Genomic DNA, 24,354 nt, shown 5'->3' on the forward strand with positions numbered 1-24,354 from the left:
TCAAATATCTCCAAAGTTGATTCCATATACATAGGTACACGTTGTACAATGTAGTGCTCGTTGCTCGTCTCCACGGTCCCCGCAGGTGGGGGCGTCGGGATTAGCCTTTCACCTTAAATTCATTTAACTTCTTTCCACAGACTTTATTTCGACTCCTTGTTTATTTTGTTTGGCAAGTATCTTCTTTCCAGTTCACCAGACTGTGTTTGTTTGGCGGTGCAATAACTCATCTGGTGTTGATGTCGCCGCAACATCCAGTCTAGGCGTCCAAATATATATTGCTCCTTGGTATTCACCGAATCAACATTCACCCTTGTCTACATTATGTTATCTTCCCGAGGAAGCGAAAATGCCAGGGGACTTGCTTTGCCAGTCTCTGCCTTCATGCCGAAATGGTGACAATTAACCGAAAGAATCCAATAATCTGTAACAATCTCGCATAGGTCGTCTTTACAAAAGATTCTATCAGTTACCGCTCAAGTGCACCAACAGCTGCAAGATTACCAGCCGCCGCAGCAGTTCATTTGAACAATATCCTCAAACCACATGTCCCAATCGACCCCGAGCATATAGTTGTCACCGACTCTCCGACGTCCCTTGGCAGTATGCTGGGATACAATATCGCAGAAAGCGAGGACGGGATCCTCGTCAGCAGCCCTACACTTTGTATATGGCCGTTTTGAGCTCGACTACGGTGTGGAATCTGATGTTAGATGGGTTATGCTGCCACATCTACAGAAGAGGCATTCCCTCCTGCTTGTGTGGAGAAGTATGAGCTAGCTCTCAAGACATGCGGCAAGAAGATTCGAGCTGTGTTGCTTGTCAACCCGCACAACCCTGTTGGTGAGTTATACCTATATACCGCTTGGTTCACTGAATAAACTAACCAGCCACCGACAGGTCGTTGTTACCCGGTCGAGACACTCAAGGCTATTACCCGATTCTGCAACAGCCACAGTCTCCATTTCATCAGTGATGAGGTTTATGCTTCCTGTGTGTTTGATTCTGGTGACCCTGAGGCTGTGCCGTTTACGTCAACTCTCTCGCTAAATTCTACGGACAGAGCCTCGCTTCAGCCTATACGGACTTACAACCTCTGTGCTCAACAAGGAGGGAATCAACTATGTCAAGGGCGGGTGAGTATATGTACTCGGACGAGACGTTATTCAAACCCTCCTCTAATCCGATCGATCACCAGAAACGCTGGGGGTTTCTACATCGACTTGTCTCCTTATCTCCCTACTGGCAGTGCTCTTCCCCCGCGACTACGGGAATTTGCTCTTGCACAGATGCTTGTCGATGTTGATGTCTTTTTGCACCCCGGGGAAGAGCATTCGCAGGATATTGGGTGGTTTCGGTTGGTTTTCTCGCAGGAAGAAGAGACTTTTAAAGGAGGTCTGAACAGGCGAGTCCTTTGCTTATTATTGTTGTGCATTATTTCGGTCGGTTGACTGATGGATTGCTTTGTGACATTTACAGGTTGTTAAGTGCTTTGAAGTCGAGTGCACGAAGTACTCTGAGAGCAATGTCACCACGAACAAAAGACGTGGCACTGGGATGGAATTCTTCGTTTAGTTTGTGACTTAAGAGATGTAGGAAAGAAACATAACTGAAAAATTGCACTGCTATATGCTATGTGTTTTATTTCATTTTCGCAGAAGTCATCAAGCATCATTTTGAAACTGGCAAATGAGACTGTATTTTTCAAAGAGATGTCGTTTATTCGACGTTGACAAACTGGAATGTGGGGGTTCCAGGCACGGCATTCTCGCCGGACAGACCCTCACGCTTCTCGCCAGTGCCAACAACTTCACCAGTCTTGCCACCCTCATCAACAGCAATGACCTCAATCTCCTTGAAACCAGAGGTACGCTTCAGACCACCCACCATCTCGGAAACAACGGCGATCTCATCGAAGGGAAGCTTGCGGTCGAAGACAGTGGCGGGAGACTCGCGGGCATTGACCAGACGGCGCTTCAGGTTCTGAACGAAGGGCATGGCCTTCTTCATCTCACCGAGCTTGCCGACCTTCGCGCTAAGCTCCTTATCGTTGAAGGAAAGGTTCAGCGAGTCGAAGGAATCGCGGACCAGGTCAATGTACTTCTCCTGCCAGTTGGGGAACTTCTTGGCGACGTAGATGGTAAGCATCTTAGGCTTACGGGGGTCGAAGGCAATAGCCTTGCCCTTGGAGAGCTTCTTGGTGTAGTTGGCCTCGGAGCTCATGATGTTGCTTGCGGTACCACGGACGTAGTTCTGAGCAGCGGTCAGCTCGGGAGAGGGCTCTGGCACGGTAGGGAACTGGGCGAAGTGAATAGACTCGGGCTAAATGGTGTCAGATCAAGGTTAGGTATGAAGTGGGTGGGAGAAAACTGACCTTCTTGAGAACCTCGAGCCAGATGTGCTCAGCCCAGTGAGGAGTAATGGGTGCCAGCATGAGAGCCTGTAGCTCAATGTAGCGCAGAACGGTATCTCGGTGCATACCCACGCCAGCAGCGGTGGAAGCCTCACGGTAGCTGTCACGGGAGCTAGTGAAGTCATACAAACCAGACTTAAGAGCAAGCTTGAAGTTGGTGCTAGATATAGAGTTAGTTATCAGTATCAATGAATCAAATAGAATGCAAACTTACTCCTGGTAGTGCTTCTGGGTCTCGCGAACCAGGCTGTTAAGCTCGTTATTGAAGAGCTTGTCAGCGAAGGCATCAGCAGGGCCAGTGCGCAGAGTTTCATCCTTGGCAACGTCCTCAATCCACTCCTTCAAGGTGTAGAGACGTAGGATATTGCTGTTGGCAACAGACTCCTCGAAGTTGGCATCTTCAATGCTGTCACCAGCATCGGCAAATGCAATACGGGTAGCATCGGCACCGAACTTGTCAACGGCATCCTTGAGAGTCAAGAAGTTACCGGTACTCTTACTCATCTTCTCGCCGTTGAGGAGCAAGTGGCCGTTAGCACGGACACCACGGGGCCAGTACTCCTTGGGGAAGAGAGCAATGTGGATGTAGAGGAAGAAGGTCAGGTGGTTCTGGATCAGGTCCTTGCCGGAGACACGGACATCCAGAGGGTACCAATATTCGAATTCACGGCGCATTTTCTGCAGAGAGTCCTTGCTGATACCACTGCTTGAGATAAGTTCGTCACTAATCTCCCGTCTTGTGAAGATATAGTCCCAGACCTCATCAGTCATCTGCTCCGCGGTGACGTTCAGGGGACCGGTCGTCTTGCCGTACCGGTCACCGTGAAGGAGGTGAGCGATGGTGTAGTAGGCCATGTAGACGGTACTGTCACTCAGACTCTCAACCAGGAACTGCTTGTCCCATGGCAGCTGGGATCCGAGACCGTAGGTTCTGGCACATGCCCAGCGGTTCAGCCAGGACAGGTTCTTCTCGAAACCGTTCTTGCATTCGGCAGAGTAGGTGTTGAGGTTGTTGACAACGTGGTTCAGGGTCTCCTGCTGCCACTCGGCATCATTTTCACCGTAGTTCAGGAACCATTGGCCCAGGTAGGCAACAACACACTCATCGCCACTACGGCTGACAACCTTGCCCATGGGGTCGGCGAAGGGGAAGGCATCTCCACTGTCGTAGAGATCCTTGCGGACCTTTTCCTTAGCATCGCTGACGGACTCGCCCTTGTATTTACCAACGAGCATAGTACCCTTGTAGAAAGCTTCCATGTAGGCCAAATCCTTAGCCTGGGCAAGCTGAGTGACGTCCTTGGGAGAGTTGATCTTCAGCTCCTTGACCAGAGCAGGAGCGGTCAAGTTGCCGTAAGTAGGAGTCTCAATGAGCGGGAAGATTTCCAGCTCAGCCCACTCCTTCTTAATACCATAGTACTCGGCTTTCTTTGCCAGATCCATCAGGGTGGCGTAATCGTCAGGACTGTCGGAGGGGACAGAGGTGACAACACCAGTACCCTTAGATGCCGAAACACTTTCCATAGGCAGGATACGCACACCCTCGGTGTGGAAAGACATAGGTGCGTTAATTAGTGTGCCAATGCAGGCGGAACCCGGTACCTCAAGAACCTGTGGGAGCTCGTCTTGAGTCTTGGGGAACTTATCGCCGAAGAAGTGGCCCTGGAAGGCCATATTCCAAGCAGCGCGCTTGGTCACGACAATGTACTCCTTGTCCTTCAGCTTGAAGAGACCGTACTTGATCTTTGGGCCGACGAAGCAGCAAGTCTGACCATACATGGTCTCGGGACGCAGAGTAGCCGGAACGAAGTATACCTTAGCATCATCTTCGATCTTTCCCTTCACAATCTCTGCCATTTCCGGCGACCACTCCTTAACCTGGAGCTTGAGCGCAGTGTATTCTTGAGGACCAATGCCCTCGCCCTCAGTGCGGTCGTGGTCCATGCAAGGCTGGCCGTCCTTAGGCGAGTAGACGGTGTAACGGTTGCCGTACATGATCTTACCGAGCTCATGCAGGCGGTTCATCTGCCAGCGTACGAAAGCATCGTAGTAGGGGTTAGCGTCGGTGGTAACGAACTGTCGGCGCCAATCGACGCGAGCACCCATGCTGTCAAGATCACGGATGGCAAGAGGAGGGAAGTGGTCCAGCCAGTGGGCAGCGTCGGCAAACTTGTGAATTTCCTCCAGAGGAACGCCAATTGCAAGCATGATCTGGAACTGGTACTTCATCTTCACGGTCTTGGCAGCGGCCTTGCTCTTCTTGCCGGAGAACTTCTCGCTTGCCTCGGCCTTGACTTCTTGTGTGGGGGCTGCAATGAGGTCCTCGGCAGCCTCTGCCTCCTCGTTGTATCGTTCGAAACCCTGGCCGAACTTCTTCACCTCGTTGGCGAGCTTATCGGCACAGGCCTTGATAGGCATACCGGTACAGTGGAAACCCAGAGGGAAAAGGGCACGCTTGCCCTCCATGCGGGCAAATCCAGCCATGAACTCCACCTTACTAGCAGTGAAGCTGTGTCCGGCGTGCAGAGTACCGTTCATGTAAGGGTAGGCCATAGTACCGAAGAACTTGGGGTACTTCTCACGGAGCTCGGCGGGGCTCATGGCGCCCTGGGGAGCTTCCTCGAATGAGGGCGCATCGACTTCGAAAATCTTGTTGTCCTTCCATTGTGCCTGGTACTTCTTTTCGATTGCGACTAGGGTGTCTCGCTTCTCGGTCTGGTAGACGAAATATCAGTTAGTAAATGAAAATCGGGGATAGTGGGGGAGGGGTCTATCAACATTTTCTAGCTTCAGGGTGTTCTTTGAGCTGTTGCTCGGATCGAGCTCAGCTACGGATGCAGCTGCGGCGGCCATTTTTCCTGGATGTCAGAATTGGCCTGTAATTCCCTTGAAGAGCGGAGAGGAACAAAAGAATCGCGGGGCGAGATATAAAATCTGTTTGTTCAGTTTGTGAGTCAAGGTAATTCAAACGTATTGTAATTTTACGGGGGGGTCCACCCTCCAGTTGTCGTTTGCAACCGTTATAAAGATGGATTGGTGAGTAGAGAAGATAATGAGCAATGAGATATTGACTCGAGATATATATGTAGATCAAGTCATCAGGTGAAGTTTCAGTTCATAGTGGTCTACAGAGTGAGTTCTAACTGAACATGTTCTATGTGACCTGATCAATACCATCTATAGATTAGAGGTCACACGTGACTATCACGGAGCAACTTCTTCGCCGACAAGCGCATCTGCGATAAATTTCCCCGATCAACAAACTCACAATTCCGGCTCTATATTACCTATTCTTGAGCAAGAATATTGCCAATTAATCTTGCACTCTCGCCTTATTTCTATACCCACACATCTAATCGCACAAGGGCCAGTCCCTGTGCGGAACAGCCTTTCATCATGGTCAACTTGTTCAAGCGGCTTCGCAGGCTGCAAACTGTATGTATAGTTTCTCTCGGCTCTCCCTCGCCGGGCTTCCCAATCTAACGCGAAATTGATGGACTAATGTACAATTGTTTTCGTCAACAGAGAGTAAGCCGAAACCCCGTCCCTTGAGATCTCCGACCCTGCAACCTTCGAAGCCATACTGGCATCGTCTCCCATGTTCTAGCAGAGATGCAATCAATCAACTGACACGTTCTTTCTTTCACTGTTCTAGATGCTCCAGACCAAAATTGGCACAGGTGCAGCCGTCTTCCCCACCCTCACCTCCGCATCAAAAGAATTCCCAGCCGTCACCCGACTCCACCTCACATATGCACGCAAGATCGACCAGGGCCACGGAGGCGCGCGGCATTTCTGGCGTAACTGCCTCCCACGACTCAAATTTCACAACCCTGGCGTGCCGATGACTGTGACACAGACCTCCGACCAGCAAGGGCCCGCAGCGTTGACAATCTACTTCGCCGAACGGGTCGGTAGTGCCGCAACGTCCCTCGCAAACGAGAAGAAGGTCACCGATGAACTTGCGCCAGCCCCCGAGGCTAATGAGCAATCGGCTGTTCTGGATATCAAGAACCGCACGTACCAGCAAATCTGGGATCGTGTGCAGGCCATGACGGGGGCAACGGTAGTCCCTGCCACTCCCGAAGATATTGCACTGTCACAGAAGTTGGCGGAAATCAAGAGGAAGTCTGGCCCAGATCGCCAGCGTGTTGCGGCTATCCGGCAGGCGAAGAAGGACCAGGAGCGCATGCTCGCTGAGGCTAGAGGCCAGGTGGATAAGAAGGTGTAAGATAGTGCAGTTTTGTTGTTGTCTTTGGATTCGATTGATCCATCCAACTGGTTTCTTCGTCGTGAGAAATCGGCTGTCTGTAGCATAGCATCTTTTCCCCGTTACGACTATGTACTATTTCTTGGGAATATTTTTTAATGCGCATGTCGCATTCTCTTCTTATTCGGATTTCGTGAACGCTCAAATAGATGGAGACGCATAGGTAGGTATCAAATATTAATAGCAATAAATTGTAAATTCAACATCATTTGACAAGATTAACGCCGAAGTATGCTTGGTTTAAAAACAGCGTAAAACATTGGAGAAAGAGATTACTACAGGCAAAGCTAGGTAGCTAGTAAAATATCTGAACAACTACTAAAAGAAGAGGGTGCATTTGTGACAAGTGTTACATGACCTAGAACATTGTTAGCAAGAAGAATTACTTGGAGACGAACATTGAAGTTAAAGGCATACCTCGGCGATTGACTGCCGCTCAATGATTGACTTTTGTCTCTCGTTGCGCGAAACACGATAGTAATAGTCGCTGAAGTCACCACATTTCATGTGACGCAGGAATTCCTCATCGTGCGTGATGACAATCAACTGGAAATTGGCCTGCTGCTGACGAGTACGGATAATGTCATGCAGCGACTCCGCAAGAGAGCGAATATTGTCTCGGTCCAGGTTTGTAGTTGGCTCATCAAGAGCAATGAGACCGCAATTGACACCGAAACATTCTGCAAGGGCAAGACGAATGATGATACTAGCCAGAACCTTTTGTCCTGCACTACAGCGTCCTCGCATGTCCATCTCAGCACCTGACTTGACCATACAGACGCGGTAGTTGTACGATCGGTTGCCCTTGGCATTCTCGTTGTCGGACCGGATGAGGATTGTGTCGACGTCCGTTCCGCGATAGGTCTTCTGCCACAGTTCGCCAGCAATGGCGTTGATTTCTGCCATCTTCAGACCGTGGTATTGCATGATTGCTTTGTCAAGAGCGCCACCGTATCGAGCCAGGTCTTCGACGGCGGCTTTGGTGGTTTCGACCTTGATATGGGATTCCTTGTATTTCGAAGATGCATCCTTATAATCTGTGTTCCAGTCCGCCAGGAGCTGCATCAACTGATCGTCCTTGGACTTCATTTCGCCCATCTTGCTCGCCTGTTTAGCAGCAAGGGCATTGTGTTCACGAGTCCAGCGTTCTGACTCTTGCTTGAAACGGCCTCGGTCCACTTCGGCATTTTGTGCTTCTAATTGTTCAACTTCTTCAACAACTGTGTTGAGAGATCGAGTGGCTTGGCGATATGTCAAGTTGTCAGAGTATTGCCGCTTCGTGTTTTCACTGTCCTTCAGTTGGGCAGAGATTTTGTTGATCTCCCTTGTGATCGCACTTTGCTCAGCTTCGAGTTTGCCAATTTCGGCTTCAATTTCTTGAAGTTCCTGCTTGCTTCGTTCAAGCTGGCCCGGACCTCCTCGTTGGTTGTACGAGTTGATATCGTCATTTGCAAGGTCAAGTTGATGGATGTTCTCGGATAGGCGGCTAATCTCGTGCTGCAAATCTCGTTCACGCTCGTCGGCTCGCTGGCTGATATCATCATAACGGGCCTGGGCTTGAAGCAATTCCGGCGTGAGACTTTCGATATCTCGATCTGCCTTCTCAATTGCGTCCCGCTGCTGATTATTGAGCTTCTTGGATTCCTCCATCCGGACGGTCAGATCCGCTTTCTTTTCCAGTTGGAATTTCGCATTGTCTAGGTTGCTCTTCACATCTCTGAACTCAAGCTCGAGCTTGTTGATCTCTGACCGCGTTTTTTCTTTTTCATTTGTCATTTTCGTAAGAGTCTTTTTCAACTCTCGTGACTTTTCATTGATGGAGGCGATTTCCTCTTGGATGTCTTCCAAGGTACGAGCAGTTGAAGCGTCTTGATGATTTGCAGAAAGCTCCTGAATTTGTGATTTGATCGCCTTGATCTCGATATCGTAACGTGCGATAGTGCTCACTGTCTTAGCAAGTCCTTCAACTTCACGCTTGCTTTCTCTCTTCTCGCTGACCTTTCCGTCTTGAGTTTCCAGCTTCTCGAGCAACTGGTCACGCCGGGTTTCAAACTCTTGCTCTTCTTGCTCCAGCTCTGGAATGACAGTCTCTGACAAACGGACCCAAGTATCGTAGGATGCACTGGCAGCGCGGGCAGTTTCAAGATCTTCTTCAAGGCTCTTCAGTGTCTCGTCTTCGGCGTCAAGGCCAGCCTTTTTGACTAAGGCATCCAGCTTTTTTGTAAAGGTTTGAAGTTCCGCCTCATTCTTGAACGATCTTTGACATGTTCGGCACAGCTTGGTGCGTTTAGCTGCATCAAGACATTTAGTGAGGTATTCTCCCATTCCAGCATATTGATCGGCATCTTTGCGAGCGAGATCATATTGTGCCTGGCGCTCCTTCACAATTTCAGGATATTCGGAAGGCTCTGTGTCGACTGCTTCATGGATTTCCTTCATGCATTCATCTAGTTCCTTTTGGCGTTGCTTGAGGTTCTTCTTGGCCGTCTTAAGCTTGAACTCTACATGCTCCAATTCTCGGCTGACCCCGTCGCGCTCTCGCTCTGCGTCGGCCACCTGCTTTGATTCACTATCGAGAGCTTGCTGGAAGCCTCGTTCCAGTGTCTCGGGCTTCCAGTCCGGGCCAACGACCTTCTCAAGGCGATCGCCATGAGCCCCCTTCATCGTCTGTAGACTACGTTCACGGTCCTTCGATTCTTTCTTGAGGTGGTCTAGGCGAGCCAGATCTCCGGCCTTCTTAGTTGAATCAATGAGCTCGGTGTTCAATCTCGAACTTTCATCCTCAAGGCGACGGATTTCCGCGTTTGTATCCTGGATATCTTGATCCCAGGAAGCAGTTTTAGCTCGCTCTTTTGCATGTTCAAGTTTTGACGTGATATCCTCGACTTTTGATTCGAGCGCAGCCTGGAAGCCCTCATCAACCTCGATCTCATTGAGCTTTTTTTGATAAGTTGTTGCCTCCTTGTCATTCGCTGCAATCTGTCGTTTTGCAGCGTTCTTGGTCTCTTGGAGTGCAGACTTCTTTTGCCCAATCTCATTCAATATATCTTGAACCTCACGAAGCTCTTTCTGGGCTTCACGCCTCACACGATCCAGTGATTGATTCTGGTCTCTTAAAAGGCGTTTGATCTTCTGCATGAAGGTGTCAATTTCAGATTGATCCATTTTCTCGTCAAGGCCACGGATGTTGTTGGCGCGAGCAATCTCATTGATCATTTTCTGACGCCTTTGAGATTGGCGCTCGAAATTGGCTTTGTCGTTCTCAAACTTCCCGTGCTCGGCCTGTTTCAGGCCAAGGCGATGCCGGGTCTGCTCAATCTGCTCCTTAGTTTCCATATAATGTTCCTTTTGTGACTCTTCTTGTTGCTGGTATTGAATTTGCTTTGTTTCGAATTGCTCCAGGGTAGATTCAAGCCATTCATCGGAGTCATCAAGCTCAACTAGATGTCTCTTGAGGTTGTCAATAGTGGTTTGTATACTCTTAGCTTCGATGCGCTTGCCCTCCAGAGCACCGAGGATCTGGGCATAGCTTTCTGATTGTGTCCAAGCCTTATCAGCAAGCTCCGCAACGCGCCGCATCTCTTGTGACATCTGCTGGGCCTCTTCGCGCAAGGCTTCAATTTCATCTTGAAGCTTGACGGATCGTTTTTCAGCACGGTCTGCCTTATCTTTGTCTTCTTTCGCATGCTGCTCCATGATCTTATATTTGCCAAGCTCCTCGTTCTGCTTCTTTCGCAGTGCTTTGATATTATCGATAGCCTTGGTGTACTTCATAGCCTCAAATATTTCGTCAAACCTTTTTTTCAGTACAGAGGGTTCACTCATTGGCCACAGACTTTCGTCTTGGTGGCAGAAAATGACTGAATCCAGCACGGCCTTTGACACACCCAGATACTGCGGCATAATTTGGTCCAGCTCAGCCACTCGCGATGAAATAGCTGTACGTTCGCCATTTTTGACCATAAGCAGTTGGCCCTCTAGGGTCTTCTGCTGGCGTGTGGTTTTCTTGACCGTAAGCTGTAGACTGCGCGTGGCAACCATTTTGGCACCGGAAGTGGCCTTGAATGAAAGCTTCACCTGGGCCAGTACCTCCTTTTCACCACATAGTTTCGGGTCGTGGATAAAAGCGCCGCCTTTGCTGTTTGGAGGAAGATCGCCTGTTGTGGCATATTTGAGACACTCGATGATGGTCTAAATCCACATCAGTTCCCTGCTGATCGCAATCCTTAGTCACCTATCTTGCCATTTCGTACCGTCTTTCCTGAGCCATTGTACCCGACAATCAATGTGAGTGGTGTATGGAATTGTATTGTTTCGCTGCGCGTATTATCGAAGGAGCGGACTCTAGAACAAGCGCGGTTTCATGAGCATGGGTGTAATTAATATCCGCAGTACTTGTACGCGGATCAAGAGAACTTGGGAGACGTACCCTAAAATAGAGAGCTTATCGATCTTCGCTACAGCATGTTAGATGGCTGTTGAAACAATTTTTCCTTTCTGGCTGAGGTATAGAACTGTTGAACTTACACCTGAAAAGCAGTTAGCATTGCGACACGGAGCGAGGAATGATCAGCACGTACATTTTGAACAAAAGTACTCAAAGGGGCGTTTGAGCCCGTTGGCCGTCAGCTTTATTGAGTACAAGCCGAAAAGATAGAGCTAAGAAATGAAAGTGCTCTTCATTGATTGTGATCAGTCACATCGTCCCGCGTTAAGGCGACACGAAATCACGTGAAGTGTACTAAAGTGCAGGCCCACAGGGATCGGCGGTGTTGTCAACCAGCAATGGCCGGCTTTTATTTCCCAAGTTCTCTGGTTTCAAGGAGATCCAGACCCTCAGTGAGACAATGGGTATATATTAAGAGGCACACTGTCCAACACAACCCTCTCTTGACCGAATGTACTGAAGGTACTGGAGGCCTCGAATTTGGATAATGATTCCATCCTCAACGCCCACTCTACTATATCCATTCCCTCGTGCGGGTATTGTTTTCTAGGGAAATTCCCTGCCTCAATATGAGAGAAGTCTCAAAAGCACTCGATTTGGCTCTGAGTCACTCACAACCCCATGAGGGTATATCTCTACCTGCCTCCCAGATGATACCGACCTCTAATGAGGGGCATCCGATGTACGCAATGGACCAACAGCAAGTTCATGGGCCCTACGGTAGGCACTACGGGGTGCAAGTTGCTCAACCCGGGGGATACCAGAGTGTACAACGCGATGCAGGCTGGACAGAGCGAGTCCTTGATGAAATGAAGGACATGCTACTTCTCCTCACCCCCGAGGGCCGAATCACCTATGCCACACCATCATGCAAGAATATCACCGGTCGTGCCGCAAAACAACTCGAGGGAAGTCTTCTGTCACATTATATTCATGGGGACGATCATCGAATCTTCCAGAGAGATTTGGACGACTCGGTCGCCGCGAACCAATCGTTCCGAACCCATTTACGATTCCGAAAGACCAATAACACATATTGTCTCATAGAGGCCTATGGTCACCCACATCTTGCAAACCAAGATGAGCGTCAGGCAGGGAGAACCATGTCCGCCAGCGGGCGCTGCACTGGCTTTTTCCTCGTGTGCCGACCATATCCCAACAAGGTCTCGCAGCTCCTTGACTCTTTTTTGGAACACAAGATTGAGAACGCACGTCTGATCCAACAGATCGCCAAACTAAAGCAAGAAGAAGATGAAGAGGCGGCCGCGGCTCGGATACAATATTCTAGCCGCGACCAGGATATTCGCGCCCCCATGACGGAGACCCAGGGCCAACAACCCGCTCGTTCAGGGGAAATATCTAGTGATCCTGATACGACGGACACTGTGGGGCCGACTTCGGACGAATCTGATACGGGCCAATCGACGAGCTATTATCCAGAGCGCACTACTGGCGAAGTTTACTCACACCTCGACGGCATCGAAGTCATGACTGGTCTTTACTACGCAGAGGGCGAGAGATCGCAAGGCCTCAGCACAGGCGTCAGCCGTGGTCGTCTTGTACATTGCGATATTGACATCACCACTGCTGCTGACCAAGAGCGCAACGCTCAGGAAGGTGACCGCCGTAAAAGGCTCAAGGCCCAACATGTCTGTAGCGACTGTGGGACGGCTGACTCGCCAGAATGGAGAAAGGGGCCGAACGGGCCTAAGACCTTGTGCAATGCTTGTGGCTGTAAGTTTCGTCCACCGCTTCCAGTAACCCCTGTTCCAACCTACATATTCTTCAGCGTGCTTGTAACCTATCTACTCTTGGCACGGAACGGACTAACCCGGGTGTCATTCTTTTAGTACGCTGGTCTAAGAAGGAAAAGAAGCGCCAAGAGTCGGCCTAATTTTCAGTTCCCGGTTTATTTGCTTTTCTCGGGTTGGTGACCTTTTAAGATCTTCTCTCCGTTGTGTCTTGCGTGTTCACGTCAAGATGCCCCCTCACTTGTTCGGGCGCTTTGCTGGTCAAGCATGCTGTTCATCACACTAGATTTCTAATGACTTTCAGACAAACCCCATGCTCGTTATCACATGGGTGATGATCTTATGTCTTGTGAAATCGATATCTTTGGTTCAATGTATATAGCTAGCCATTCTTTTTAATTAGCCGTGATCTATTTGGGGAAAATTGTGTACTAATGCACTACTGAATCTATATGTTTTTCATTGGTAACTCAAAACTTGATTATGGGGAATTAAATGATTTTCGACTGAGTCGGAGCAAATCAAAAGTCCAATGCCAAAAATGATGACGGTTTGTGAGCACTTATGGGCATTTGGCCAATAAAAGGCAAGCCCATGGAGAGGGCCAAAGGAATGGAAATAGCCCATCTGAACGCCATCCTTGTCTCGTTAAATAATGAAGGTGATGTATGCACAACAACAAGTGGTATCACAAAAAAATTTCTCACGAACAGCAATTCATTCAGGGCTTAGCAGCCTTCTTTGGCGGCGGCGGGAAGTACATTGGCGAAGTCGTCGAACTCTCTGGGCTGACTTCATTCGATTGCACCGATGAATATTGGGGCTGAGGCGGGTGGGAGTTGTCGCGCAGCGGGAGGTCAGAGGCAGTACTGCCATTGCCGAGTCGGTTGAAAGCCAGCGTGCGTGGCGCGAAGGGTGAGATATTTCCCCCAACAGCCATAGGCGGAATCCCGGGGGTGCGGGGAACCATGCCTGGTCCTCTAGGCATTGAGCCGGGGGTCATGGGAATCATACTGGGAGACTTAATGATCTCTTCTTCGAACTCCTTCTCGATGCGACGCTCTTCTCTCTGCTCCATAATCTCTGCCCGTTCTTCGGGAGTGATGAAGCAGGAGTAGATATTGAAGCCGAGGACAACACAGTAGTAGATACTGAGGGGGCTGTTAGCTGACTATTTTCTCGCGGAATGGGAGAAAGTGAAGAACTATCAGAGTAGAAAGGGTGGAACTCACATAATGAGAACAGTCACAGCAAACAGCGCTTTGGCTTGCATGCAGTATGCAACATTGGACTTTTTAGAGGCAACACTGCAACTCTTTGCAATGTACCATGGGGCTCCTGGCTGGGGATGTTTGGGGTCTGACATATCAGACCCAGCCTGGTACACCGCCGACACGATGTACAGAACGATCAAGGACACGTGGATGGCGACTGCAACAGGAGGATAGAATAGGTTCATCCAGTGGATAGGCAATTTCGTGATGAGGAAGAAGGTGCTCAAAACGCCAAGGACAAGGTTGTAGTTGGTGATACTGTTCTCAGGATCAGCAACCAGCTCTTGAATATTGAGTATAGGGAGTAACATACAAACCGGACCAAACCATAGGGGCTTTATATGGTTTGTAGTTCGCCGCTGCATACAGCGCCTCGTTCGGGGCACTGTTGAATCCATTGTTTGCTCCGTCTTGCCATAAAAGTGTCCGGTATAGATTGTGGGAAGCGATACCGGTCAATGTCAGCATTACGATTGTGATCGGAAACTCCCCGACCATCAACCAAAGGACGACCTTGTGGTGCCTATGCTTCTTTGGAAACAAGAACTGCATTTTGAGGTTTCGAAATGCTTGCGTGGTCTTGGATCGCAGTAAAAATCGACTCAATTTCTCCCAAGCTGACCGTTCAGCCGCAGCGCTTATGGAAGAACTAAAGCTTTGTACAACGCGATTTAGCCAGACCTGCTGGCTTAGACATTCAGTCTATCGCAAGAACAGGACTAAATGCTCCAGTGTGGTAGAGAAGGTCAAAAAAGTAGAAGAAGAACACAAGGCTGGGCGATCCGGAGGACGAGCGCTTGATATGAGCCAAAGACCAACGAGTGGCCGAAGGCACAAGCCATCGTATGCAGGAGGGGTCACGAATCAGCATGGGAAGACCGTGCAGATGGATTGATGTGTGTTTGGGAGGTGCATCTGGCCAATGCTTGATGGCGGCAAAGCGCCAGCGCAAGTACCAACCCGGGGTCATCACACCAATGAGACGACGGGGATCGGTGGAAGACCACCGCTCGTCACACGCTAGACTGTGTGATAGGATGACAGATCTGCATGAATCTCTCATCACACAATTCCCCTCAACAGAATCAGTAAAATCTTGGCACTCCGACGGAACTTGCAGCTTTTAGTACCGAGCGACTGGCGAAACGCTGTTGTGGGGGTGATGTGAGTCGCATCTGTGACTATGCAGTTGACTGTACATATATCCATGTTAGCCCTGGAGTCAGGAAACTAGGAACAAAAAAAGTAGTCTCTTATTTGTGATAGCCATAGCCATCAATAAGCCCCAAATTATCGAGTTCGAATCATGGAAGTTGTCGAGTGATAGCTTCATGGATTGTTGTAGAGAGGAAGTCATGTGGTCGGCAGAATCCCAAACTGTGACTGAATTGTTCTCTTGGAAGGCGACAATCATGCCATATTTTACGGAGTTCATCAACTAAATTCATCTAATCACATCTAGCTTGATACATATCTTGATGAAGTCGTTCCAATCCTTGTGTCCGCTTGCTCTTCGCTCAACCATTCCACCCCGCATCATCCGCCCTAGTCAACTTGGATTCCACTCCATTTCAAGAACCACAGGCCAAATGAGTTCCCAAAGAGAAGACTCAATTCCTCACGAGCTGCGCACAGCTGCAGAGCCCCGGCAAAATAGACTATACCCAGTGCGGCTATCGCACATCGAGCATGTCAACCCCTCTGTTCGACTATTACAGTTCACTCTACCTTCCCAGGAGAATAATGTATGGCGTTATTTTCTTTTCCTATATGTGCCCTCTTTACGTATATCCTTATCTCCCGTGTCTTTGACTCATGTTAAACCGGGCTGTCACCCCCGGGGCTAATTGCTCTCCCCGCGCCGTCGGATCCTATCCATATATTCCCCGCACGGCCAATGGCTCCAATCACACCCGCCCATCTTCTATCATGCATTTTTACCCAAAAGACACCACTGACGTATTTTACAGGATAACGATCAACAGCCATTCAGCTTCCTCCCGGGCCAATGGCTTGATGTTAATATTCCCTCTATCGCCCACGCGGGGGGATTCACCATCACCTCCACCCCGGCAGATGCGCAGGTGCTGCCGTCGCCAGAGGCTTCTCTAGACCCATTGGCTGGTGAGGCGCTGGAACCATCTTCAGAATCCCAAGGACGACCACCATATGTGGAACTGGCCGTACAAGACTCTCCAGGTAACCCATCCGCCGCATGGCTATGGAGACCAAAAGAAGAGATCCTTGGCAAGGAGCTGAATATCCGAGTTGGCGGAAGTTTTATCTGGCCTCCAACTGGAGTCAGTATTAATGATGTTAAGAATGTGGTCTTCGTTGCGGGTGGTGTTGGTATCAAGTAAGTGGTACTCCCCAAACATCTATCTCCGACGTATAGAAACATACATCAACACAAACCAACATTTGAAGATCTCACTTGTATCAATCCTTCCTCGTGAAGAAGTTCTAACACAGTTTTAGCCCTTTGATATCCATGCTTTCCCACCTAAACAACAACGAACCCCACACCCCCAACCCAACAACCATCCACATTTTATACTCCAGCCGCCTACCGCGAGACAAGGAAGCAGCATCAGCAGATGCAGTACTAGACCAAATCTTGTTTCTCCCGCGTCTGCGCCAGATAATCCGATCTCAAGAGAGTTCGCATCGGCTCCAGATCTCGCTAGACCTGTTCCTTACGGATTTGGCTTCATCACCTGACCTTTTCTCGTCTGGGTCCCCTTCTGATCTCAAGATTCACCCAGCGAGGATAACTGATCGGGATCTGCGCTCTGTAGCTGTGGGTAAAACTGGCGAATTGGATTCTCGGGGCACAGTATGTTATGTCTGTGGGCCGCCTGCTATGACTGATTTTATTGTGGAGAAGTTGGTTGGAATGCTAGGGGATGGCGGGGAGCAGCGAGTTTTATTCGAGAAATGGTGGTGAGGATGGGGCCAGTAGCGATGTAAGATATTCACGTGAGAGTAATTGTAGTATTTGTTAGTCGAGATATGAGTGATCAATGTTACAGTCCAGACCTCAAGAATTGGAAAGAAGAATAGGAGAAATGTCTTCAATATTTTAGGAAAAGGTAAGACTCCCCGCAGACGCCGACCTAATGCAGGCAAGGGGCAAAAAGATATATGTACAGGAAAATAAGAGAAAGGCCGCCAACAAGAACAGAAACGACAGTATGTGAGAGCTGGGGCAGTACAGACACGCCGACATCTCGATACAAGGTAGGGGAGAGGAAGTGAAAGGAAAATATAGAGAGAGATAGAGGTCAGACTTCATTGGGATGCTTCCTCTGGGCCGCTGACGGTACCGCCATCCACGATCATCATTTCATCGATTTTGGCTTCGGTTTGACCCCATTCTAGACGCTTATATGTTGATACACGACCTGGGCCTCTGTCAAAGTCGAAGAAACGAACTCGTCGGACGAAGTCATCGTAGCCACCGTACCCGCCCAGTCCGACACCGCCGCCATAACACATCCAGAGAGAGGGCTTATCATTGTCGTCCTTCTCGAGCATGCAATAGTCATTGACGTGATCACTGTAGAAAAGTTAGTCCTCAGAACGACACAAATGAACTTCAGAAAGCATGTGACTTACTGTCCGCAGCTAACAAACAAGACGCCCTCTTCTTCGAGAGCGTCCTTGAAGCCAGAGTTGAACCCTGGTGCAGTGGGAGGTTCCATCCATGCACCCTTAAAGTATTTTCCTGACGTGCGATACTCAGGGAGCGGAATGTGGATGAATGCCACGTTCATGTGGATATGGTTGTATTCCTGATGTTTTCTTCTCAAACTTTGTGCGGTATTCTTGAACCACCGAGTTTGACTGGGCTTGATCCAATCGTAGCCACGGAACTGACGCTCGTCGGGGGAGTAGGAATGTGTGTCAAGGAAATAGAAGGTCAGGGCAGAGTGTGTGCTTTTGCCCCAATCGAGGACTTCGACAACGTAGTTTCCGACCCCATCAATGTCTTCGGGGCCGGCGACTGAAAGAGAATAAGGAAGGTCTTCATATATGGTCATGAGTTGTTCTCGGTTGAGGTCACCCTCGTCGTCGTGGTTTCCAAAGATGGCTGCGTAAGGAATCTTGCGATCGACCAAAAGCTTTACAGCTTTGTAGAGAGCACTCTGTGCATCTGGGGCGGTCTCGCCATTAATCTGATCACCGGAGAGAACCACCATGTCCGGCTTCTCTTCGTCAAGAAGTCGTGCGACGAATTCCAAGGTTCGGGGGTCGGCTTCACACTTCCGGCCAGCCACCGCTTCCACGGGCACAGGATCACGACAGTGGCCAAGACCGGTGCTCATGTGGAGATCAGCCAACTGCATCACCTTGAATTTTCCGTTCTCGTTGATCCTGGGAACGGGCTTCTTGGGTTTGGCCTGCGGGTGCCCTCTTCGAATACTAAGGCGAGTCTCCAGCTGTTCCGTCATACTATCCAGGAGAATAGGAGTATCTTTGACTTCCCAGTTGATACGGGGATCAACAGCATCCGCTCCATAAAGGACATCGATGTACGTCACAGCGTTTTCGGAGTCGCTAGCATGGCGGGAGGACGAGCGCTTGAGCCAGATGCCTCCTGGTCGAGGTTCCCACGCTTCAATTTCAGTCTTTCCACCAATTTCAGACGGGGGAGTGAGACGACTGATTTTCAAGTCGATGACCACCTTATCATCGGGCCCCAATTCCTCCTCCTTTTTCCGCCTGAATTGAACGTAGGCACTTGAGGTCCAGCCCGAGCGCAGGTAGAGGTCCTTCTCAACGCGGTACCAGGTTTCTGGGTCTAGCTTACAGCTCGAGAACGGATTAAGGGAGGAGCATGTTGTGACGGTCACATCTGTGATCACGTAGCCGGAATAATGCGACGGAAGATGGCCATGAATTGAGGAAGGAAGGACACTAAATCGATTATCGAGAACAACGATAATGAGGAGAATGAATGTTGCGAATAAACAGAGCTGTACACTCGCTCGGACCTACACAAATTAGGTGTTAGGAAAACTGCTTCACAGGGAGTAACATAATGTCGTACTAGCCGGCGAGCCATGATGGAATAGATATCACCCTGGTAAGGACTTGAAGAAAAGCGAGGTGCCCTGTCGCATGATGCCCACGAATTGCGGGTGTATAGGGCAAAGGAGAAGACCAGGTTCGGTCAACTCTAGAGTATAAAGGACAAGTATAATTTGTTTGGAAGATTGAAGTTCGCAGTTGACCCTCGGACGCTTGGACGCTGAAGGCGGTGACTCCTGAAGGGGTGGTCTAGCCTTTGCCCAATATTTGGTGATTGTATTTTGGTGATTCATTGACTTGACCATTCTTTCTCTTTTCACTAATATTCTCATTATCCTTGTCTAAAATCATATAGAATGTGAAATTAATACCCATCATCCACATTCATGTCCGTCTAGTTACAAGTCTATACAGGTCTATACATCCGTTCTACAGGCCAGCTGAAGCCTTGGTAGCCACATCACTCGGTGACAATTTGCCACTCAATATATCTTTGGAAGTCGAGAGGATTGTGGACCAATTCTCGAAAGTCGTGTAGGGCACTCCCCTACGCTGACAGTAGGTCACCAAATCTGCAACAGTGTTAGTTCGGTGTCCTAGAAATCTAGGCTCAGGGCGGTTCGGGCAGATAAGTACCTTTGCCTTGCTTGGCGAAGAGAAGATCAGTTTCTGCAGCCGCAGACAAATCAGAGATACCATCTCCGGCGTATAGAAGAATCGGGCGCTCTCCGTCGGGCAAGCTAGCATAAGGCTTAATCTCGAGGGACTTGTCATGTCCGAAGTGGCTGGTGAATGATTGTCAGTGGGGCCGGGCGAATGACGATCGGATTGAAAGTGGCTTACCTGTCATCATGGTACTCAATTTGCCAACCACCCTCGCTGTTAATATCCTTGCCATCCCGGCTCACAGGCTCGTTGGAAATGATGGTGAGGTGGTTGGCTGGCTTGTGGCCGAGGAATTTCTCCAACAAGGCGCCGATAATGGGTCGCATGCCAGATGACAGGATGACAATGGGAACATTGTTGTCCTTAGCCCAGTAGTAGAATTCCTCGAAATACGGATCCAGCTTCATGTTCTTCAGCAGCGTCTCGATGCACTCGTTGTATGGGGTCTTGATGCTTTCAAGCATCTCGCGGAAGGCATCCCTATAATGACGAACGATTCATTAGGGCTTGCTGGGGGAATATACCGTGTCTTAGACACTCACCGGAAGCTCAGAGTCTCGTTAAGGACCCGGTCGCCCAATACGAGGCGCTTTTCCCGGCCGAAGCCAAGGGTATCAATCTTGGTGGTATTAGTGAAGATCTAGGAGAGGGTAGCGATGCGATATACCATAAAGTCATTGCCTGCGATTCTAATTAGCATTCGAGGACCTGCACTTTGTGGGGAAGCACCTACTATCGTCGACTGTAATTGTGCCATCGAAATCAGTGAAGAAGATGAGCTTGGGCTTAGTCTCCATGTATGGGAGAGCGTTGGAACCCATGATAGGCAATAGGAATGAATCTAAAGAAGAAGAAAAAGGTATATATGAACAATCCAAAGGATGACTGAAAAGAACAAGCCTGAAATTAAAGATGTGCCCCTCGATTCGGTGAACTCGGGGGTGGGTCGAGCGGTACCGCAGTGGGTTAGTCTCGATCAGCCATTTTTTCCTTTTCTGGTGTTTTTGATTACTTCAGGGCTACCTCCGGAGTAGGTACTTTCTATTGTTATATATCATGTCTCGTCTGCGCCAGGCCCTGCAGCGCGTGCTTGGTGTGGCTCCAGCTCCAGGTGCCTTGCGCTCTCGGACCATTGACACCAATTTCTCCATCATAAAAGGTAATTGAGTTACAACAGCTCTTCCTAGCAGCGGGCTAACAAAATGCGCAGAGGGAGACCGAGTCATTTTACACGGCAAACAGCCCTCATTGTCGAAATCATTGAAGCGAGGTGAAAAACTCCAGACTCCTCGTGGGGCAGTGGAACATGATAGCATCATTGGGAAACGGGTCTGGGACACGGTGCAGTCTCGCAAAGGTCAATAACATCCACTTCTCGGTATTTCCTGGACATAACACTGATACTTCCGTATATATAGGCCTGAGTCTCCGAGTCAGCCTCCCCACATTAGAAGAATACGTCGCCCTGACCCCTCGGTTGGTCACGCCGGTATGCACATCACTCCTACGGATCAGACACGGAGATACATTAGACTTATGCTATGTCAGTAGATTTATCCACAAGATGCCAATCTAATTGCTTCCCTTCTTGACATTCACGTCAACACTCCTGCCGCGGGCGAAATACAACCCACTATGGAAATCCTCGAGTCCGGAACAGGCCATGGATCCTTGACACTACACCTGGCGCGTGCCATTCACGCCGCCAATACCACACCCCCGCCTCGTCCATTGCGATCCCAGATCAAATACCTAGAAGGCCGCGTTATCAGGCCAAGTGAGAAGGACACAGAACAAACAGAAGAGAAACCCGCCGAGCCAATTGCGGATCCAGCACAGGAGGAATGGGATGCGTGGCGAGCGCAGCGCAACGCCATCATTCACACAGTCGACGTATCGCCGAAGTTCTCTGTGCTGGCCGAGAAAAACGTCCGAGGGTTCCGCCGTGGAATCTACGCAGGCAATGTTGACTTCTATGTGGGCCCCGTCGAAAACTGGATTGCCCAGCAGAAGCAGCAGCGGAAAAAGACCGGCCTAGCTTCACTGACCGGGGGAAATCCTGTTGAACCGTTCCTTTCGCACGTTATTCTGGACATGCCTTCCTCGAATTTGAGGATTCCGCATGTTACCCCGATGTTGAAGCGTGATGGCCTCCTGGTGGTGTTCATGCCTAGTATCACACAGATTGGCGAGTGTCTGCAACTGATCCGGGACCAGCGACTGCCCCTCGTTCAGGAGAAGGTGATCGAACTTGGCTCTGGAATCAGCGGTGGTCGCACATGGGATGTACGTTTTGCGACTAAGAAGTCCGGCGCCGACCCAGCATCCTGGGCTGCCCCTTCAGACACTGAAAGTGTCACTCCTGCTGAGGTCGACGAGCAGTCTGCCGCCTCTGATACTGCCTCTGAGGTGTCCACCACAGAGGAGCCTCCCAAGGAAGGGGAGTCTGTCTTGGTCTGCCGGCCCAAGGTCGGAGTGCGTATCCAGGGCGGCGGCTTCGTGGCAGTCTGGCGACGGATCGAAGACCGTTAAGTTTTCGGTCTAGCTGTGCCCAGCATATATATCTTGTACTATATACCTGTATTCTATTGCATGTCTGATACAGACTGAAGCCATTTGTACCATATAGAGAATTGTGAGAATAATATTAACAATATATCCGAAAAGGTGTTATAACAGGAAGCAATCATCTCACAGCTTTGCTTTACCCTCGGTTTCCGCATCCTCATGAGCGGTAGTGGCTATGCCACCTTCGTCCTGAACACCCTCTGCCTCATCTTGAACAACCACCTCTTCCGTCTTGGGCACTTTACCCAAAATAAATGCCTTCACATCTGCAAAGAACTTCTCCGTCGTCTCAGGCAACTCAGCATGCAACTTATGATAAGCCCCCTCATAAGTACAAAACTTTACATCGCCACCCTTCTTCGTCAACCCATCAGCAAGGGTTTTCGTCGCAGAATAATTAGTAATGAGATCTGCATCCCCATGCGCAAACCAAATTGGCAGCTCAGTCTTCACCCAACCTCCATTCCCAGCCGTAAACATCTTCTCCAACCATATACCCCGATCCAGCATGCCTGCCAGCCCCCCAAATGTCGCCGTGTCATGGCACAGCTCATCAGCTACGCACTCTTTGACTGTCTCCTTGTTACGAGACAGCAAATCTGGATCAAGCGGGGAGAACCGCTGCTTATGGGGGATCAGCTTTGCGACAAGTCGCCCCGCTGCGATTAACAGCTTTGAGGGGCGGGAGGATGGATCTATAGCGACTAGAGGGGAGTACAAAAGCACACCAGCGAATTTGGGCCGGTTGGAATTGTCTCCGTTGTAGGGTGACTCTGGGTGGAAAATGTAGTTGAGAACTTGGCCGCCGCCCATGCTGTGACCCATTAGGAATAGGGGTACATCAGGACGGGAGGGTAGGCTTTGTAGGAAGGAGTGGATGTCTGAGAGGACTTGAGATGTTGGGCCTGTATCGCCGCGGTCGCTGGTACTCTTGACGCTGCGGCCCCATCCTCTATTTAGGGTATTAGTTAGCGGGCTCTATTGAGATGGGTATATATATCGAGGTATCAGGAAAAGGTATGACCTTGCTAGTTTAAGACTTACCGCTGATCAAAAGACCTGACTTCAATACCTGCCGATGCCAGTGTTGGAAACAGATCGTTATAGGCATTGCCTAGAATGGATTTGTGTCAGTAGTTTGTCTTGTGGGCGATGAGCTATCTTGGTATATTGCTCATAATAGACATGATAGACTCACAGTGGTCACTGAAGCCATGGATAAAGGCTACAACGGCAACTGGGGGCTCGCTGGTCTATAAAGTAGAGCGCAGTGTTAGCGTTGGAGATCAGTGATACTCTTATCTTAAGGTTATTCAAAATCGTTGTAAATTCAGACATACCTTCCATGTCTTGGTATACACCTCAAGGCCGTCTGGGAGAATGTGTACACTTTCTTCTGTGTTCATTTCTGCTGTTTGAGTTTGTACAAAGGGTTGAGGTGTGGTTAGAGAAGAGACGAAGTGCACCTTTTAGCATGACCTCTCGGGACCTCGGCAGGAATGTCAAGACAGGATATTAACGTGACGCAGATCCACCCGCGCCAAAATTTATGTTTAAACCAATTTATACAAATCTATATTCTAGCACAATTATTATGAAATCAACATGTAACTATAAGATAGAATTGTTGCAATCTCAGGAACAAGCAAATTCCACCTTCTGGAGGCCATCTTGGATAAACTCTGCGCCTTGTCGCTCTAGCAAGATTTGCAAGTAACCTTGACTGCGACATCCCTTGCTTCTTTTGATTCATTTCTATATGTACTAAGTCCATGATCGCACCTTGCCTAAGATCACAAGAGATAGTACAAAATACCTACATGGACGTAGCCCAACCTTACCTCGGGAAGGTCCCGAAGCCCCAATTCACGTGGACAAGAGGGCAAGAGCCTCCATGAATCCATGGGTCTTCATACTAGGCCCACTTGCTA

At 49.4% G+C, this 24,354-nt stretch overlaps 11 protein-coding genes across 11 annotated transcripts; 5 read left to right on the forward strand and 6 right to left on the reverse strand.

Moving 5' to 3' along the window:
- Positions 1 to 713: 713 nt before the first annotated feature.
- On the forward strand, positions 714 to 1,451 carry N7479_001853 (uncharacterized protein; the record flags this gene model as incomplete). The annotated part of the gene is made up of 2 exons (XM_057249550.1): positions 714 to 843; positions 901 to 1,451. The coding sequence occupies 2 exons, from the start codon at positions 714 to 716 to the stop codon at positions 1,449 to 1,451; spliced, it is 681 nt and encodes a 226-aa protein (XP_057113982.1).
- A 268-nt stretch (positions 1,452 to 1,719) lies between these two features.
- On the reverse strand, positions 1,720 to 5,266 carry N7479_001854 (leucine--tRNA ligase CDC60; the record flags this gene model as incomplete). Its single annotated transcript, XM_057249551.1, has 4 exons — positions 1,720 to 2,322; positions 2,375 to 2,573; positions 2,628 to 5,128; positions 5,192 to 5,266. The coding sequence occupies 4 exons, from the start codon at positions 5,264 to 5,266 to the stop codon at positions 1,720 to 1,722; spliced, it is 3,378 nt and encodes a 1,125-aa protein (XP_057113983.1).
- Positions 5,267 to 5,809: 543 nt separating this feature from the next.
- Positions 5,810 to 6,644, forward strand: N7479_001855 (mitochondrial 54S ribosomal protein mL61; the record flags this gene model as incomplete). The annotated part of the gene is made up of 2 exons (XM_057249552.1): positions 5,810 to 5,848; positions 6,069 to 6,644. The coding sequence occupies 2 exons, from the start codon at positions 5,810 to 5,812 to the stop codon at positions 6,642 to 6,644; spliced, it is 615 nt and encodes a 204-aa protein (XP_057113984.1).
- A 388-nt stretch (positions 6,645 to 7,032) lies between these two features.
- N7479_001856 (MRX complex DNA-binding subunit) lies at positions 7,033 to 11,230 on the reverse strand (the record flags this gene model as incomplete). The annotated part of the gene is made up of 4 exons (XM_057249553.1): positions 7,033 to 7,041; positions 7,101 to 10,874; positions 10,937 to 11,027; positions 11,211 to 11,230. The coding sequence occupies 4 exons, from the start codon at positions 11,228 to 11,230 to the stop codon at positions 7,033 to 7,035; spliced, it is 3,894 nt and encodes a 1,297-aa protein (XP_057113985.1).
- A 469-nt stretch (positions 11,231 to 11,699) lies between these two features.
- Positions 11,700 to 13,024, forward strand: N7479_001857 (GATA transcription factor LreB; the record flags this gene model as incomplete). Its single annotated transcript, XM_057249554.1, has 2 exons — positions 11,700 to 12,864; positions 12,981 to 13,024. 2 exons carry the CDS (start codon positions 11,700 to 11,702, stop codon positions 13,022 to 13,024), a joined length of 1,209 nt encoding a protein of 402 aa, XP_057113986.1.
- Positions 13,025 to 13,602: 578 nt separating this feature from the next.
- Positions 13,603 to 14,707, reverse strand: N7479_001858 (uncharacterized protein; the record flags this gene model as incomplete). Its single annotated transcript, XM_057249555.1, has 3 exons — positions 13,603 to 14,032; positions 14,114 to 14,413; positions 14,469 to 14,707. The coding sequence occupies 3 exons, from the start codon at positions 14,705 to 14,707 to the stop codon at positions 13,603 to 13,605; spliced, it is 969 nt and encodes a 322-aa protein (XP_057113987.1).
- Positions 14,708 to 15,633: 926 nt separating this feature from the next.
- On the forward strand, positions 15,634 to 17,102 carry N7479_001859 (FAD-dependent oxidoreductase; the record flags this gene model as incomplete). The annotated part of the gene is made up of 3 exons (XM_057249556.1): positions 15,634 to 15,900; positions 16,126 to 16,511; positions 16,634 to 17,102. The coding sequence occupies 3 exons, from the start codon at positions 15,634 to 15,636 to the stop codon at positions 17,100 to 17,102; spliced, it is 1,122 nt and encodes a 373-aa protein (XP_057113988.1).
- Positions 17,103 to 17,446: 344 nt separating this feature from the next.
- N7479_001860 (metallophosphoesterase family protein) lies at positions 17,447 to 19,223 on the reverse strand (the record flags this gene model as incomplete). The annotated part of the gene is made up of 3 exons (XM_057249557.1): positions 17,447 to 17,714; positions 17,774 to 19,152; positions 19,209 to 19,223. The coding sequence occupies 3 exons, from the start codon at positions 19,221 to 19,223 to the stop codon at positions 17,447 to 17,449; spliced, it is 1,662 nt and encodes a 553-aa protein (XP_057113989.1).
- A 395-nt stretch (positions 19,224 to 19,618) lies between these two features.
- Positions 19,619 to 20,676, reverse strand: N7479_001861 (putative Phosphoserine phosphatase; the record flags this gene model as incomplete). Its single annotated transcript, XM_057249558.1, has 6 exons — positions 19,619 to 19,761; positions 19,826 to 19,974; positions 20,033 to 20,335; positions 20,398 to 20,474; positions 20,523 to 20,536; positions 20,589 to 20,676. 6 exons carry the CDS (start codon positions 20,674 to 20,676, stop codon positions 19,619 to 19,621), a joined length of 774 nt encoding a protein of 257 aa, XP_057113990.1.
- Positions 20,677 to 20,911: 235 nt separating this feature from the next.
- Positions 20,912 to 22,387, forward strand: N7479_001862 (tRNA (adenine-N(1)-)-methyltransferase; the record flags this gene model as incomplete). Its single annotated transcript, XM_057249559.1, is given in 4 exon segments — positions 20,912 to 21,014; positions 21,033 to 21,212; positions 21,274 to 21,344; positions 21,407 to 22,387. 4 exon segments carry the CDS (start codon positions 20,912 to 20,914, stop codon positions 22,385 to 22,387), a joined length of 1,335 nt encoding a protein of 444 aa, XP_057113991.1.
- Positions 22,388 to 22,546: 159 nt separating this feature from the next.
- N7479_001863 (acylglycerol lipase) lies at positions 22,547 to 23,829 on the reverse strand (the record flags this gene model as incomplete). The annotated part of the gene is made up of 4 exons (XM_057249560.1): positions 22,547 to 23,375; positions 23,468 to 23,537; positions 23,622 to 23,676; positions 23,764 to 23,829. 4 exons carry the CDS (start codon positions 23,827 to 23,829, stop codon positions 22,547 to 22,549), a joined length of 1,020 nt encoding a protein of 339 aa, XP_057113992.1.
- Between the last annotated feature and the right edge of the window lie 525 nt (positions 23,830 to 24,354).

Source organism: Penicillium vulpinum, assembly GCF_028829585.1.
Source record: "Penicillium vulpinum strain IBT 29486 chromosome Unknown utg000001l_segment0_segment0, whole genome shotgun sequence".
Taxonomy (NCBI): domain Eukaryota; kingdom Fungi; phylum Ascomycota; class Eurotiomycetes; order Eurotiales; family Aspergillaceae; genus Penicillium; species Penicillium vulpinum.